General features: G+C 40.2%; 1 protein-coding gene across 10 annotated transcripts in view; it reads right to left on the bottom strand.

Moving 5' to 3' along the window:
* The window catches only part of KALRN (kalirin RhoGEF kinase), a 523685-nt gene that overhangs the window by 28648 nt on the left and 476708 nt on the right, over nucleotides 1–18329 (bottom strand). For 9 of the 10 annotated variants that reach the window (XM_042784358.1, XM_042784355.1, XM_042784351.1 and 6 more), the window contains 10 exons: nucleotides 17346–17449; nucleotides 14841–14910; nucleotides 14180–14266; nucleotides 13312–13404; nucleotides 12233–12283; nucleotides 11815–11892; nucleotides 10712–10897; nucleotides 7044–7215; nucleotides 2431–2669; nucleotides 1284–1531 (listed from right to left, as the gene is read on the bottom strand). In XM_042784358.1, the coding sequence (XP_042640292.1) occupies nucleotides 1284–1531; nucleotides 2431–2669; nucleotides 7044–7215; nucleotides 10712–10897; nucleotides 11815–11892; nucleotides 12233–12283; nucleotides 13312–13404; nucleotides 14180–14266; nucleotides 14841–14910; nucleotides 17346–17449 (1328 nt within the window). The remainder of the gene's footprint in view (nucleotides 1–1283; nucleotides 1532–2430; nucleotides 2670–7043; nucleotides 7216–10711; nucleotides 10898–11814; nucleotides 11893–12232; nucleotides 12284–13311; nucleotides 13405–14179; nucleotides 14267–14840; nucleotides 14911–17345; nucleotides 17450–18329) is intronic. The other variant, XM_042784356.1, reaches the window with a different exon arrangement.

Genomic DNA, 18329 nt, shown 5'->3' on the forward strand with positions numbered 1-18329 from the left:
AAGCCTGGTGCCATGGATGAATCTAAGGGCACGTGGTTGCATCTTGTGGTTAGAGAGGAACCCAGCGGATGTGCAAGAGACATGCTAAGCAATTCCTTTGGCTTAACATGCAATTCACAGTAGCATTCATTGCTGACTGACAGGTATAGTCATCATTTCTCTTAACTGAAGCTGCAGCAGAGATCAAATTATTATTTTCAGTGGATCTGTCACAAAATCTTTCCTTGTGTTCAATTCTGAGCCTCAAAGTACTTGGGTAAGGTAACACAATTTGTAGCATACGTCATATATTACCATCTAGTCATTTTAAATGTTAAAAAATTAAATTTAAAAGAAATCAACAGGTATTACTAAAGGAGGGTTGTACCTTCTGTATTTAATACCAAAAAACCCACTTTCTTGCAATAGTCATTTCAGACTGACAAATTTCTAAAAATCAGAAAAGAAAAATATATATCCACACATTTGTTAAATAAGCAACAAAATGTTATAAACAAAAAAGAAACCCCAAACCAAAAAATGGTCATACTAGTTCTTTTACCTCATTAAAACATGCTCATGGTGAAAATTTATTTTACATATTTAAAATAGTACATTTAAAATTAGTTACATTACAGGTACAATGGTGAACATTGCGACTATCCATTATATTGCACAACCTGACTTCATCAATATGAGTTTGTTTCTTTTTTTTTTTTTTTTAAATAGTGCAAAATACTTTATACAGGAATGTAATTGGATGGGGGTCTTGCAAACCAAAAAAAATATATTACAAAAGCTACTGCAAAGAAAAAAAACAAACCAAAACAAAACAAAATAAAAAAAAGATACAAGCTGTACAAGGAAATTGCCATAGACAACAAAATCTCTCCTCCTTGAGAAGCGAACCTCAGTCCAACACGGGGCCTGGATTTTTTTTTGTTTTTTTTGCTAGATGCTGTTATAACCAATATATAGATTAGTAACTTAATATAACATAAATATAAGTCCAGTCCAAGCAGATCCATGTTGGTGTAAAATGGTGTAACGTAAAACATATCTTTAACCATCTATGGTTTTATTTCTCTCCAAAGTATAAACAAAATCCCACAAAATGAAAATAATCAAAACCCAAGCTATCCACCATGGCTGCCCGATGCTGCAGATTGACCACTCAGCTTGTTCCAACGGCACTGTAGATAAAAATCAGCAGGAATTCCCTACCATTTGGGTTTATTTTTATTTTATTTTTATTCCTCAAAAAATCCACATAGTGCTCCCAGCGAAGCCAACATGGCACTTACTTGATGCTTCCGTCGCTACTATCTGAAGTGGATTTAGTGAGGGGAGCCAAGATATTGCCAGGGATCCATCCTTCAGCAGCCGGAGAGTGGTCGTTTGCAGGCTGGTACACCAGGAACATGTTCTGCTGGTTGATAGCAAGGATCTGAACCACCTCTCCTTGATTCACACAGATCTCATCCTCCTTCAGTGCATAGTAATCTTTAACCACCACCATGGAAGAGGTCCCATTGCACCCTCCCAAATCAGTCTGTGAAAACGGACACAACAGAAACCGGTGAGCAGGCGGCGCTGAGGAACCTGCCTTTTCCAGCAGCAATCTCACCACTTCATTTCCAGCCTAACTATACCAGGGAAAAAGATACAAAACACTTAAAGTTCACGTTGGTAGAAAAGAATTTTAAGGATCTGAAAGGCAGCAGTGATCTGATACAAACCAGCCTCCCATTTCATATCAGATTTCACAGCTGCTGGCAACGGCACCCCAGCCATGTTCTTGTTTGTATGGTGTTACATGTGAACGACTGGTGCTGAGCCAAATTGGGGGAAAGACCCAAGAATGCTCAACGTTAGAAGCTGAACGAATACTCACACATCTCATGATCTTAAATAGAGGTCATACTGGAAAGTGGCTTTGGTCAACTGCAGCCAGCAGCAGGGTCCAAACACTGCTGATGGTTATTGACTCTTTGGTAGTTTGTGTCCACATGCATCCAAATTATACCTTCAGCTGGCACCCTGGGAGCTGTTATGTGGGAAAGGGTCTAAACTCTTCTGTACCATCAGAGTAGACCTCTCCAGGAATGGGTGGTTAATGGATTTTAGAGAAGCCTGAATATTGCTGCTGCCAGTACTGCAAACGGACATCCAGTTCACCAGGCCTGCAAACACAGTGCCCTGAAAAACACTGGGATCAGCACTCCAGGCTCCAGGATCAGGCTCTGCCTCCGTTTCCCAGCTGAAGTGCCACCCGTCTGGATGCCAGAGCTTTCACAGTCTTGGTTTGATTCCAAATCACATTTTACACCATTGCTTCAGTATGTTGATTCCTGTTGACCTGGTTAGCTGATAATTAAAGCTAGCTTCACAGATTGTCTATGGTATATGAAATGGGCTATGAGATCATGTTTTGTCAGATGAGCTCAGTACCTTGCTTTGTTCATACTTGTCTCCGGGCTGTGAGTGTTCGTACCCTGTGCTGCCGTTGGAGGTAGATATCTTCAGGGGTGGGAGAGATGGGTTACGGCTTGTAGCCTTCAAAGGCTTCTCAGACCCTACTGGAACAGAAGAATAGGGTCTGCTGTTGGGCTGAGGGACCCTACCGGTCTGGGGCCTCAGCACTGCTGAGCTACTTTCTTTGCGTTGGTACTCTATGGGAGACTGTAGCGCTGCAAAAGAGGACAAGAATTAGCTATGTGCTTTCAATGACATTGCAAAGGGCTGCAGAGAGTGCGTGGGGTGATTCCATCAGACACGTAAGTTGCAAACCAAACAGGGACAGGAGATGCCACCCACGGAAGCACACGGCACATTCATGGCTAGACAGGATGCAAGCATGTTACGTTGTACTGTGCGTGAACTGAACACAGCACTCCATATACTGCTTCTCTAACCAACTCACTGGGCTAAAATAGTTGCCATTTATAGCATACATAATTGCATTCATTTTCTTTGAAATCACACAAATTAATCACATCCTGTCGTCAAAATAAATGGAAGCCTGAATAAGAGATGCACAGCTCATTTACAGTGAATTTTTCTATTATCAGAAAACACAGGTCAAGACCCGTAAGTCTCATTTGTGTATTCCCAAGACGGTGTGACTACTAAATACTCTTCACTGATACACTGCAACTTGGCTGTCTATGTGCTCTCTATATTAACTACTTCGGTTCAAGTAAACTGCTGGAAATGACCAGCAAGTGAGGAAGTAGAAACGGCACAAAGACGCTAATCCCAGCAGTCCAGACCTCTCCAGGAAACACCCACAAGCAACATTAAACAGCTTCATAAGCCTTAAGTCTGCTTGTGAAAGTGTGTATTTCATAGTCATGGAGAGAGCTTACACTGGGAAAAGGATGAAAATGCCAGATGGTAAAGAAATAAAGAATTTGTAGTGTTTGGAGAAGAAGGGATCAGGGCTGGGACTCACAGTGAATGGGAAAGAAACAGATTTGCTAGACTCAGACTACCATCCCCAGACCTATGGGTTTAGTTTTTGCATGTCATATGGCTTTAATGGATGATTTATAGTCGGTTAATACTGCTGTGTACATGCACCAGACTAAACCTACTGGAATGCAGAGAGACTAGTCTAGCAAGAGGCAGACGGAGGACATAATGTCACAGCATCAGCCCAGGCAGGGAACCACAACAGAAGGAATGTCTCTCCCAACAAGAGGAAAAGGAAAGAAAAACAAAAGGCTCAGCACCACACAGCATACTCTCTAGCATTCCCCTTTCAGAGAAAGGCAGGACTACTCCAACACCAAATCACTTAATACTGAAGAGCAAGAGGCTGAAAAAAAAAAAAATCAAGGAGGATGCCAGATCTCCATTTTCTTCAAAAGAACACAAACATGGACCTGTAGCAATCTGGAAGATTACTTGGCTCCAAAACCTTGCAGTGACCCTTGTCACAGAAGTGGTTTGTATTTATGCCACAGTGACTACCAGTTTCACTCGCTTACCTCAACTGCAGCTGAAAACGGTTTGGTCCTACTGCAGATCAGCCACAGAGGAGAAGAAAGGCTGGGGAGAACTTGGGCAACAATTTTGATGGTGATGGTGACATTTTTCTAGTATATACAGTAGATTAGGCTGCAAGGGCTTTAGCAATAAGATCTGAATGGATGCTTCTCAATCAATCTCAAAACAATCTATCCTACTCAGTGCTTTTAAAGGGTATTTACTTGTGACTACTAATTCTACCATTAGCTGTCTCAGCGACGCCTGGCTTCCAGCCTCCTGTTCAACATCTGTTAGTGTTCTTACGAGCTTCTAGAAAAATCAGTGTCGGCATACTTGCGTGCTTCTTTCTCTCTCAAAACCCCCCACAAAACATGATTAAAGAAAAGGTACAGATCAATGGCATTTTCCTTATGAAATATATCTTTCAGTGACATATTTTCTTTACAGCTTGCTTCTTAAAGCAAAATGAAAAGAACAGTCACTATAGCCAATCATTTGGTGCACAGTCTGTTTCCCAAGCTTAGCAGCTTTTGCTTTTCCAAGGAAAAATATTCAAAGCTTGAATATTATAGTGTAATTGCACCAAGTTTTACATTTATGAACTGTGGATGCAAATACTATGCTTTGTATGTAGCCCCATACTCTTTAGGGCTTCCCTGTTGAAATGAAAAAATCAGAGACAGCTTGGGCAAGAATTCACAGAGAGTATCTTGTTATTAAGTTTACACAGCACTGGCTCAGTGTGGATTTAATATGATTTTAAAGACAGAAAACATCCGCTTTAATGAAATGCAAAGCTAAAGAACCTATTTAAAGATTAGTCAACCTCAATAAGATTACATCCTAAAAGCCACTTAAATTGTTCTGGACTGGACAGGCTCTACTGGATACAATATAATTTTCTTGGATCTTATTTATAGGTTTAAAGAAAATCCTTAAGCCTGTGTTTTAATATAAATCTATTTTTACTTTTAGCTTTACAGATACTGATGATTATGTTCCTAACTCATCAAATTCCTTGCTGACCTTGCAGAAAATAGGCTAAATAGGGGCTGTGAAGATGCTTCAGTAGAAAAGGGGGCTCATTGGGCTGTAAGTCCTGAGGGGATAAGAGTGAATATAAAAAAAATTAAAACAATGCATAGGAAAGATGTAGAAGGGACAGAAACCCCCTGCAGTCATGTCTGTAGAGTTCTCACAAGGTTTTTTTTTTTAAAAAAAAAAAATCTGTAGATAAACATTAGTGGAACTTATTTTTATTCCAATAATCCTTCATTTAAAGCCAACAGCACCGACACAAAACCAGCAAGTTTTGGTACCAGCTGGTCAAACTGAAGAAATTAGACTGCTCATGTCACCAATGTATTTAAAGAATTATTTTACAGTGGTTGTATGAGGCCCTTTCTATTCCAAGTCACAAAATCCCAATATCAAGTTTTGGAATCATGGATGAAACACTATTTCCCTTCTCGTCTCAGCCATAGTTTTCTGCCACAAACAGCTTTTGCATGTAACTCTTTCCCAGTTAACTTCTGAAAAGTAAAACTAAGGTAAATTAAAATTTTTAAAACCTCCATGTTGAAAAAAGGGGAACCTTTGTTTTGATGTGAAATGAAAGAGCATCTTCAGATTTTGCAACAGAAAATCCACAAAACCAAGAGCAAAACTTGAAAATCAAAAAAGCTAAAAGATTGTGCCAAGCCAAAACATTTTGATTCAAGTAAGTGAGTCATTATTGAACATGCATTAAGTTTGAAAATATAGAACTCTTTTCTAATATAAGCTCCAGAAAAAATCTGTTTTGAAATTAATAGCACAAAACAATTTTGGAAGCATCAAAAGTAATGATTCCCACTTTGTTGCTTCCAAACAAACAAAAGAGATACTATTTTTATATTTTCCCACTAGTCTTGGTTCCTCCTCTTTCCCTCATCCAGTTATGATCAAGAAAAAGTTAAAATTGTTACCTGAATTTTATTCCTCTGTACTTTCAAAATATACACTTCCAATGATCATGTGAGTTTGTTTGCTTTTTTTTTTTTTTTTTTTTTTTTAAAGAAACACAGCTTTAATGTGAAATATTATTTCAAACCACCCCAAATCCATTCCTAAAGCAAAGCTGAAATTTTGGAAAGGCCCCTGTTCATGCACAGCTCCCATGGTTCTTAGGAAAAACTAGCCCAGATGTTTATTTATCCTTTCTTTTTTTTTTTTTTTTTTTTTTTTTTTGTTGAAAGCAGCTGCTGCCCCACAGAGTTTGGACCTATAAGGGGGTGGATTGAGAGGCAGCCTTCATCCCATCTCATGCCCTCCGCTTGTAGCACATGGTGATGTTGAGTTGGAGGTTCTTGGGGATAAGTCTTCCTCTGAGTAAGTGGAAGATACGGTGTAGGTACAATGGCAACCTGGCTTCAAAATGGTCTTGGGAAGGGATTAGATTTAAAAATCTCCCTGCAGCGTGGAAAGCACCAGGTGGTAAGTGTTTTTTAGGGATCTTGCACAGAAGTACCACCAAAGGCACATCACTGATGGAGGGACTTGAGACCTGAACGTGAACTTGACTGAGACACGCACGGCAACAGCACAGGGACCCACCACCTATTTAAGCAGGGAGCCGGCAGGCTGCCAAAAACAGTCCACAAGATGTTGCTAATGAAGCCAGGCCAGAATGACCTGTGGTCTTTAATACAAGATGGGGCTTCATCAGCTTCTCAGGGTGGGCTCCAGGGCCACAGCAGTTCAGATCAGGCTTGGCCAGCCCTTTTCCCATTCTTCACTTTCCCACCAGGCAGTTCTGGCAGGCAGGACAGAGACCTCCCACCAGTGGCACTGAGGTGGTCTCTTTTCAAAGACCAGCTGTAAATTATGAGGACTCTTGCCCATGTACTCTGTGGATACCACCTGATCCAGTACTTAATGACGGGCAGACTGGGCTGTAGTTTTCTCCTTGGGATTTTCCTTATGAAAAGAAGTTGTTGAATGTTTTTCTCATAGAGAAAACAAAGACGCGAAGATTCTAAATCCCATTTAGTGTCACAGTTTGTGAAACAGAGCAAAGATCATGTACATACCATTTAGGAAATCTCTTTGCGTGTCCAGAACCTGGTTGATGTCCTGTACCCAAGCTTGTTGAATTTCTGGATTAGCTGCCTGTAAAATGACTCTCTCTGATGTTTCCCGGCTCATTAGAGCAAACTTGCAGGGATCATTGTCCACATTTTCTTCAATAATAAGGTAGTTCATCTGTAGCAAGCCAAGGTAAGCATGTGTTACACGAAGCATGAGTTAACATTACTCAAGAATCAGAATAAAATTGTTGTGAAAAGTTCCTGAAAATAATTGAGTCCAATATCAGACTGTCAGATCATAATCAGAAGAATTTGCCTCATCTAGATTTAGGCAGATAAATCTTAAGCTTAAATATGATGCTTAATAAAGCTCTGACAGGTATACCAATCATAGGCCTGCCTTGTCTTGAATTACAACATCTATTTTAAGGTAACATAGACCTGACAGATGTGCTAAAAATTTACCATAACCCGTAAATAGAGTTAAAATGTTCCTATTAAGATGTTAATAAAGTCTATCATTCCTCCAATTTAAATAAGTGTTTACGTTTCTTATCCTCCATGGGAAAGTCAGTCAGTCGTCAGAGTGTTTTAGAAATGGAACGGACTGTATACAATGATATACAAATTAAAAAGAGCAATTGTCCCCTGATGCTCCAACAGATCTTCTTATTTCTAGCAGATTACAGTCATCTGTATGCAGTCACTTCACTTGAGTGAAGTCACAGATACTCTTTCTGAAAATCTCATGGATGGCAATTTTGGCTGCTGTCCTGCCCTTCTGAGGCTTCTGTTTAAGTGTATCCATAACTTTAACTTTTCCTGAGCTACTTACATCTATGATAGTAAACAAAAATTAGTTGGCATAGCCTTTCAGAAAATGAGAGTGTCTTCATGTCAAAAGCAGACAGCTCAGAAGACTAAGACAATGATATTCCTCTAGAAGTCTATTTCCAATTGCTCTGAATATCTTTCAAGGTTTGGAGAGATCCACTCCATATCTGAATACTGTCCAGCATTCAAACTGCAAGATGGAAGGAGCCTCTTCCTTCTCTTCTGGGGGTCCCTCTGAAGTTAGATGGACATGCAGGAACTCCTCTGACATGGGGATAAGGAAAGGGACAGACTGTGAGCCTGGACAGTGCTCTTTCTCTTGTTCCGAGTTCTTGCTCCTCTAGTTGATAGCCAAAGTAAACAAGTCAACCCTGGTATGACTCCAGGAAAAAGACTTGTAGGTCAGATTCCCTAGCCTCCTATTTGTGTCTCGGGGAGATGCATTGCCAAGGCTACCCACTTAGGTATTTTGAGAGTCTGAAAGGCATCCAACTGAGAAGTATCCCAGAAGGGATGAGCAATTTCTGAACGCTAACTACCTCACTGCATAAAGAAGGGTTCTTCGCTAATGTAGGACATCATGCTGAAGCTTCTGTCACAGTTTGAGTGAGACTGACCTTGGAGAACAATATTTGGGAGCCTCATGTCCCTGACAGACCAGAAAGGCTGCATTTGAAGTCATATGTGCTTCTTATTCAAACGGAGAGACCTCAGTGCTCAGCAGTGGATGTGACACAGGAAAGAAATGGGATCTCCAGTGCTGGCTAGGTCTTTCTGCTGTGTGGGAGGATGTGACCAGCAGGGAAACAGCCTACATCTCTCAGGGAGTGTCTCCCAGAGAACTGGACAACCACGATTGCAGATGGTACCAAAGCTAGCCGAAGATGGCTAGTCAGTCCCGATACAACCTGCCCAGCAGGATCTTGTCAGCATTTGAACCAAGGTCAGAGAAACTTGGTCCTAACTGACAGTGTAACGCCTCCTCAAACTCTGGCTCATGAACTCAGACCAGATGCCACTTCTGGTTGTCCACTTTTAGGGCAGGGTTATGAGAGACAGGTGATGCAGCAGCCTGTTTATGTGACACCTTTGGACAAAGCGCCTCCTGCCAGGGAACTGCCCAGCTCAGGATGAAGCTCCACTGCAAGGTGAGGATGCCCATGGCACAGAGAGGCAGGGAATGGTCCTGCTCCACTGTGGGCCACAGCTCATCTCTGTGAAAAAGCAGCCAGAAGCTGAAGTGGGGGCTGGGAGGCAGGGTGTGAGGGCTGCCAGCCCACGGACTCCACACTGTGGTGGGGGAGATGCACGTGGAGCCATGGGGGATCCCACACTTGCTGTAGGCACTCAACAGGAAAACGAGCTGTTTGACAAATGAAAGAAAAGAGGGATTGGAAAACTATCACACAAAAATTTTAAATGCGGGAACAGCATTACTTTCATAGGCTGTTTAACTAGAAGAGCAGCTCATACCCTCGAGGCAAGCTAATTTTATTGGCATTAGGAGAGATTTATTTTTCCCTCTTTATCTACAGTACACAATTCAGGAATTGTTTCCTGCAGATAAAAGCCTCATTGTTATACATACAATAAACTGAAGTAAAAATGATTCTTGTTATTTCCATCTCCAACTTTAATAACGATTTAAGTCAGCAATAATCAAAGCTGATCATCTAAATGAAGATGATTGTTTATTTGTACAATTTAGGTTTTTCCTTTAGAGATTATTATTTGCTTGGAAACTATGAAATACACTGACTTGCAAATGGATACAGGCTTTTCAGTAAACGCTGCAGTTTCTGTCAGCCAAGAAGATGCCCTCATTTCAGTAGATACTCTGTTTATCATAGATTTGTTTAGTTATACATGTTTAATATGCATTATTTCACCTGATATTGTTCTCTTCTATTTCATATTAATGTACCATTTAAAATTTGGAGAAAACACAATGCATTCTCCCACATCTCTTTTTAATCTGTATATTTGAAAAGGAAATCAATGCCAGACTGGTTTGTCAGCTCTCAGTGATCAAGACATCCAAAGGAACCAGTGACTTTGCTCTTTCTGCAGGCACAGCAAAGGCTGATCTACCAGGAGAGGTGTAGCATTGATTCACCCTCACTTACCATTTTGGGTGTTAATTCTGCATTTGTTAAACAAGCATAAAATCTCTTAAACAAAGAAACAAATAAATATTTTCCCTGGTTACTTTCAATTTTACTTCTAGTCACAGCCCCATAATCTGAAAAGATTATTTAAAATCAAAATGAATTTCTTAAAACTTTCTTTATAGTTTAGCTGGTTTTGTAATTCCTCATAGCTGCATTTTTAGAACTGTGTGTGTTTTTTTTGTTTCCAAAATAGTTCTATCTTCTTGCAACATTCATATTTGTACTAAGAGTCCTCTCCCCATTAGGGAGAATATTTCCAGTAATGTCACATAGAGGCTTAATACTGGCTTACAGTTTGGCCTAAGATGACTGTTTTGGATACTATGCCTTCCCCCGCCTTTTATGATCATGCTTAAAAGCAACTATTGTACACTTACTTTGACTACTGCAGGCTTTGTAGCAATATTTGCTAACTCACAGGTATGAATGAGAGCTTCTGCCCTGGCTGTGTTCCTTGTAAAAACTACCCAGTAAATTTAGACAGCCAGTGGTTTATTGAGAGGCGGTCTTAAACAGCTTCTGATTCATGGAAAGGTAAATGCAAATGTTTTCTGCAAACAGTTGTATATCTATAAGAGGATGGACCAGTCTCACAGCATAGAGAATTGGTAAGATATCCTTATGTGACCACCATACAGAATATGCCTCGCCCTCTCTATTTCTTACCTTTATGCTTTTCTTGAACATGTAGCCTGGTGTTAAAGATCCTTTTCTAAGGAGTTCGCTGAAAATAACTATTTGCTCAAAGAGAAATACCCTACGCTCCTTTGGTCGAGACTGAACTCCAGAATCCTGCTCCGTCACGTAGAAGGTATCCTGCTGCAGCAGCTTGCCTTGAGCTGTCAGCTTGCCCTGAGAAGCAGACAGGCACCAACATTACAAACCTCGACCCACCATGATCCCACAAGATGATCTGCTATGTTTTCTGCAGTCCGAGTTTTCCAAGCAGCATTGAATTCATGTGAGATATATCCCCTCTAAGTTATCAAAGCAGCAATCTTGTAAATCAAGACCTCAGTTTAAGGAAAATAACATAGGTTTTCTTTTTTCTCATTGCCACTGATTGTGCACATAAAACTAAAAGCAAGACATCTCAAGTAGACTGTTTCATATACTTCATTTCAACCACTGTTCTCATTGTGTAGTTTGTTACTGTAGTGCCTTGGATTTCCTCTAGCCAAGAGCTCTGCATCACCCCCTAAGCCAGTAGTCAATGACACAACACCTCCAAAGGTGCAAAACCCCAGGAGCTACTTGTTTGCAGGAATGCTACAATGCATAAGACAGTAAGATAAACTTATCTTCATTTGAGAGATAAGACATGTTACCAGGACTGTCAAAGTCTACATTGGCTTAGTTACAAACCACAAGCTGCAAGCTGTGGGGCTGTAACTCACAAGTTCCCTCCTGGATGTTGCCAAACTCAGAGGGAGCTGTTAACATAATAATGCTAAGTGACCTTTCTAATAGGCAGAGCAGTCTGGTTCACCACTTATCTGGCCCTGGCAACAGACGTAAGAAGTCTAATTCAAGCTTGCAGAAGCTTTTGCAGACCTACGTTTTGAAGAAACAATAGATAGTCACAATTTTAGAGTGAGAGGTATATCACCCCCACCTTCAAAACCTCACCAGAGCACGCAGCTCAGCACTGGAGAAGAACAAGCACTAGATAAACAGCCTGGAGCAGGGCAGACTGTAGAGGCAATCACAGAGAGAGAAAATACTTTTCCTTGCCTAGTTGTTATTATAAGCAGAATGCAAATGCGTACCTCAAAGCCTTGGAGGCGACCCAGGTTCATCATATCATTGCAACGTTTTGGTACAAGGCACATTAATTCAACTGCTTTCTGTTAAGAAAAAAGGATGTATTTTTACAGGAGAATCAGAAAGTTCCTAAAAGCAAAGTGTCAAATAATGAACTTCAATAGCACCATCACTGCTAGCAGTTATTCATGGCGATGCCCGTGTGCAAGGGAGATGTACAGTAATGTCTAAAAGAAGATGATGCACCTACAGTGCAGGACTGTGCCTTCTTCTTTTACTTCTGACTTAAGCTAAGAGAAATACCACATTTAGAATACCATCAGGATCCTTCAGCTATTTTTAAAGGAATTCTGGAGTTTTCATTCCTCCATATAAGGTGCCATTAGATAACACAGCACTATTGTCCAGGACATGAAAACGTACCTCTATATCAGAGCACTCCAGACCAGCTTTTTCACTGTACCTCAGGAAGTCCTGGAGAAAGCAAAAAGGTTTGCGTTAAGGTACTTCAGAAAGAGAAAACAAAAGATGCCAGTTTGAAAAAGAAAAAAGCACATTCAGCATGTGATTTTCTGAGAAGGAACTTGCTAATATTAATAAATTCATCTTCAGAGGTTGCTGAACGTTATAACCACTTTATAGATATGGAAAAGGGGTGTGGATGGTTGCTGAAAACATCACAGAAAAAAAAGACAAAGCTAGGATTAGCCCTTGGGAATGCCTACTTGGTCCCTGTCTTAAATCACAAAACCACACACACTTGAAGATTTTTCTTTTCCTTTTGACATTTCAGGGAACCTGTGTACAGTTACGAAACCATAGGCTGATGGCAGCCTGCTTGAGACTAGTTCAAAAAAGAGATGAAACCACCTCAGAGCCCTCATACTGCTGGAGATTACAGCTGGAGGTTCAGACACACCTAAAATTAGATACTAGCTTGAGACCTCTAGGGATTAATTTTCAGAAATGCTGAGAAATTAGCATTGTGGCTAAGTCAGCAGAAACCAGAGTGGTCAGACTCCTCGGGAAAAAAATTGTGGTGAGCTCCCCAAATGTTAAGACATCAGAATATGCTAATTTGAAGAGAGATATTAAAAAATGGAGGCTATAGCATTTATTAGAAGCATGCCATTCAGCACCGAAGACAGGCTTTATTAACACACTTGTGGAATTTAAAAAAATTGAATGAAAATTTGCTCTGAAACTTCACAGGAAGAAAATTCCTATTTGAAGTTTACTCTTCTATAAAAAAAATCCAATAGTAAACAAAACAAAACAAAAATATTTTTATTAGCCTGAATTGCGAACTACTCCCACAGATGTGGCCTTCCTGCACTCTGGACATTTTCCATGGGACTCTATCATTGTATGCCCATGTTTAAGCAGACTCCTCTTTCTTCTTAATTTGATGAAGTTATTTCTCAGTTACGATGATTTAAAATAACAGCATCTCATGTGAGATGCAGACTATAGTTTAGTCCAAACTGTATCTTTCCACTCACCTTGAGAAGAAGCTGATATTTAGTAATTCTTTGAATGGGCTTGATCAGAAAGTCACTGATGGTTAGCCGTTGGCTTATTTCCTGCTGAACCTCCTAAAAATCGAGGATTAAAAACAATTGCAAACAATCACAGAGTAAGACAGAGAACATGATAAAATGTCTCAGCAAAGACTTATTTCCACAGAAAGTTGGTCTGTTCTTAATCTTTTGTTTGCAAGAGGGAATGTTAGAGGATTTAAAAATCTGGCATATCTTATTTAAGCAAGGACTGGGGAAGAGTCATGACTGAGCTGGAAGGCGCTGGAAAGCACAGGATCCCTTCCCCCTTTGAGCTGACGGAGCAGGACTGCAAGGTCTGGAGACTACTTTCCACTGCAGCGGGGATTAGCTCACAAACAAATCCTGCAGAGCATGTCTCATGCCCTTGGGTGAAACTAAACATCTTTCCCTTGTTAAACAAGCTTCTTTCACATTAATATCTAAATGTGTTTAGTCCCCTGAAACAGACAAAGTTATTGGGAATTTATGAGGCACACCACCCAGCTCCAGTGACTTTTACCTCCTCCCCTGTCTGTAGACTACGGATGAAAAAGTCTTATTTTTATTTTGGACAGAAATCAATGCAGTTGTGGCACTCTGAGGGCCACAGACAGTTAGTAATGGATTAAATATTTATTAGAAATTAACAACATGAGAATTTGAAATAAATGAAATAACTTTTTTTTTCCGTGTAGCAGAGACTTTAACAGCATGTACAGTATCAAAATCTTCTAGAGTTTGTTTTAGATAAATCCCACAGGTTACAGAATAGTCTACTTGACTAGGACTCAGCTGTATGTAGAAGTAATGTATAATGAGCCATGCTTACCTCAAAGTATGCCTCATACTCAGCTACTATATATTCAGACCGTGGCTTGTTTTGGCAATATACCACATACATGTGTAGTCGTCGCTCCTATGAAAGCAAGAGGCACAGCAGACTGGTGAGATATTGGCTACCATTCCGTTCTGCTATTAAAAGCTGGCAGAAAGTTGCTATGATGTTCTGCTTGGGCTTCCTTATTTTTGGTTTAATCAAAGATTGCTGAAGTAGGAAAGTAAATTGGTTTACTGGTTCTCTTCTCCACTTCTGCACCTTAGACAAGGGGAGGTTTTCATGGGGGTAGCCAGTTAGAGGTGCCGTTCCCACACTGGTAGGTCTGAAATTTGCTACAGAGTTGTGTTTTGGCTAATATCACACAAACATGTCAATCCTAGCAGTTGGCAAGTACCTGCCATAATTATATTTTGGCAGATGTCCTTGGTCACATCAGTTTTGCCCCCAGAAGAAATCTGCAGGAAGGCAACGATTAACGCTTTAGTTCAATCCAGCTGCTTACTGAAGATGCATAACTATAGGGCTATTTTATGTTTAAATTAAGTTTAGCCATGTAAAGGTCTCAAACCGACATAAGCAAATATTTTTGAAAAGGAGTCATTACATCCCAAATGACAATTATACTAGAGACTGGTAACAAAGTAAAACTTACGTGCTTAATAAAAAGCTGTGCTAAACGGTCAGGTTCTTGAAGACATTTTTCCAGTTCAGCCAGGAAAAAGCTGAAAGAAAGGATATCAGCATTTCAGAATACTTCTTTAGGTCATCCCAGCAGCGAACCAGTCATCCTCCAGATAGATCAGTGCAATTTTAACTACAGTATTCAATAATAAATGAAAAGGTAAGCTTGGCTTCAGCCCTTAATGGTGGCACTTCTCAAACATTAGATGAGAGCTGTGAAATATGGAGATCTTGTCTTGCAAACTATCTGTTCTTCTTTACTATTACAGTGGTTTAAATTCTTTAAAAGTGCAAATTACTATCTAACTGCAAGAGTTGCTTTCCTTCACTGAGAACTCCCAAAGTAAGACTTTTCCATATGCCAAAACACTTGTGAAAACTCAGCTGAAGCTTTACCAGGAGTTCTCAGTTGCAAGAGCAGATTTGGAGTACTGGTCAACATGAAAGAGATGCAGAAGTTTCTACTTGAATAAACAAATCAACATGGTTTTTTTTTGGTTATGTTCTGTTTTTTGCTGTTTTCCAGTATAGTACTGTTAGCAATATACCATAACTCATAACAGTAACAGTAATTCATAAACACTATCTCTACCTTGACCTGCAGCTTTGGGAAGGTCATTCATTCTAGCTTGAATGCCACTACCAAGAATATACTAGGATGCCTAAAAGTGAGGTAAAAGCAGCTAAAATAAAATTTAGAAATACTGGTAGGTTTTCTAACTGCTAGGGAAATCCTGACAATCTCCCTTTTTATAATCTTCCCCTTTTTCACTGCAGGATTTCTGTCTCAAATGCCTCCATGGATTTGCTACAGTAGCCAGATTTGGTGAGAGTATATACCTGCAATGGTCTGGTCCCAAGAAATCCTAGAACCTCAAAAAAGATGCACACTGGACAGCTGTCCCAACTAAACATCCCTATTGCTACCATCAGATACAGATGCTTCCATAACTCAATCCTCTATAAATGTTAAATTACTCTGCATTTAAATAGACTTCTTGACCTAGATATGCGGAACTAAAAATAGGGAAACACTCCCTATGTGTTCCAGAAAACTCCTATCATCACACTTAAACAACGAATGGCACTGGTAAAAACACTCCATTGCTGGTATCAACTTAATGCAATGTGAAGCTTTTTCTGATTTTTTTTGTTTTGTGCTCCCAAGGGCATCTGTCAGAAGATAAGGACAGGCCCAGGCCATGAGATAAGTGCCTGTGGGACACATGAGGGGAAGGAGACCATGTTTCCTGGGTGAGGGAAATGTCCGGAGCTGAAAGGAAGATCCAGGCTGGTGTACATTGCTCAAGACTGCACATGAATGCTCAAATTCTAGTTAGCCAGAGCTGTAGAGTATTTCTGAGCGGCAGGTTGAAATGATAACCATACAGCCCACAAGCAAGACATTCCTGTTCATAAAGTTACAGTGAAAATGGCCCCGGGTTTGAAATAAGCCTCATGTTTCCATCAGCCTTTCAAAAGTCACTTGTATGAGAGCAGAGTAAGATTTTCATGGAACAGAGTTCCTATCTCAGAGCCAAAAGCATCAACCAGGCCAAAGCCTGTCAGAGCTTTTACGTGAGAGGTATCTTGACAGTATTTGCATGTTATTATCCTACTAGCCCAAAAGTACTGGTATGGTCAGCCTTCTTGATCTTGTCAGCTGCATGTGAAGATATTTGTGTTGCTGAGATCCACAAGATATAGGAAGGAAATAATTTCCAGCATTTCTACTGTTGGATGGATTGAGCCTATAGCTGAGACTCAAGAAACACAATTATGGCAGCCTCAGTACCTTTCCTGGGGATCCAGCAAGGACCCCACAAGCAGCACCCCTCTAGGAGCCATGTTGGGACTGCTTATAAGCAGTAGCTCAGGAGCTGTGGACGGATCACAGAGCCTCTTGCTGTGACTCCCCAGCAAAGAATGGCAGAGCAGCTGGCAGCACAGCACTGACACAGAGCAGACTCTTGTGTGCAACATTTCTGTCACACTGACCAGCACTCCTGGCATAGTGTATGGGCCAGCATAAAGCTGCATCTGGGAGAGACGGCAAGACAAACACCCTCCTGTAAAGCAAGGCAGTGCAAAGCTACAGCCCATCAAAGTTTTTTTCACTGGGAAAAAGGAGTTTATGTAGGACCAATGCTTTGCGTCATGCAGTTGTGCCATTTTTGATTGGGTAGACAAAGCCTTGTATCAGGATCTAGTGCATCATGAGACGGTGGCTAAAAGCACATGAATTAGAACATGTTCTCAGGATTCAAGGTAGCGATGATTTGTGAAGTTGCTAAGAAGCACTTACAAACCAACAGAGACCATTTAAAGTGAGGCAACGTCCTTTGGAAGTTCAGCCCTGAATGACCTGCTGATGTTCAATTAAAAGCAGCTTAGACATACAGACACCATATATCCCAATCCGTTATGGACGAGTGGTTAGAAAGGTGCTTAAAAAGGAATTAAACCAAAAACTTACTCTTTGTGCCAGTCATAGATCTGGTGAATATTGCCAAATACTATCTTGTCTTTCCCTTTCATATCTTCAGAAACTCCCTTTTCTTCTATCCTCTTCATGAAGCCCTTTGGAATTAATGATCAGCGATTAGCAAAGGGTTTATTTGAAAGGGGAGAATAATTACACTCTTTTTTTTCAAAGAACCTCAAGTTTAACACCAGAATTTTTGACATTGAAAATGCTTAAAATATCTTTTGTACAATTAAAAAACAGAAACCCATCTAGATACTTTCAAATTACACACTTTGCTTAAAAAAAAAAAAAAAAAACACAAACAAACTTTAAAGGATTTATTCTGAATATCTACAATACTTACACAAACCTTTATTAGATGTCAGTGAAGTGACAAATGCAATTAGAAGGTAAAAGTTAAAACAAAAGTAGTTTATCAGGCTCTTGGCTTCTCTGGTAAGAGAAAGAAGCCAGACTCAGTACCGAGTTCTTTCATTCACCACCATGAGTCTTTTGTGGGAGCAAAAAGCCAAGCAGTAAGTTTAAAGAGTCACATGAATAGGATTTTTCTCACACCTCCTGAGAGTTTCTCTATAAGCCTTTGGAGCACTGCAGCCCTATCAGGTTTGCCAGTGGTGCATGATGTAAACAGAAGGTAACGCAAAGGTCTCCAAGTTTGGAAGCTGTTGAAAATCACTGTTAGATGGGCTGATAATTCTCCTTGGCCTAGTGAACGCCAAAAGCATTGCTGAAAGCCCGCTTCAATCACCTGCCTCCAGTTCTGAGTCCTTGCTGGGAAAAAACTGGTCCCTGCATGTGACTTGGCTCTGACAGGTGATCTCTAGGGATCAGCCAGGTCTTTACAAGTTGAAACTTAAAAAACTATGACTGTTTTTTAACAGAAAAAACAAAAAAACAAAAAACCAACAATAAACTAACTCTATTTTATATCAGGTTGGTTTTTTTTTTTTTTTTTTTTTTTTTGCGAAACAA

Source organism: Tyto alba, unplaced genomic scaffold (genome assembly GCF_018691265.1).
Source record: "Tyto alba isolate M040663 unplaced genomic scaffold, T.alba_DEE_v4.0 Super-Scaffold_7, whole genome shotgun sequence".
In the NCBI taxonomy this organism is placed as follows: Eukaryota; Metazoa; Chordata; class Aves; order Strigiformes; family Tytonidae; genus Tyto; species Tyto alba.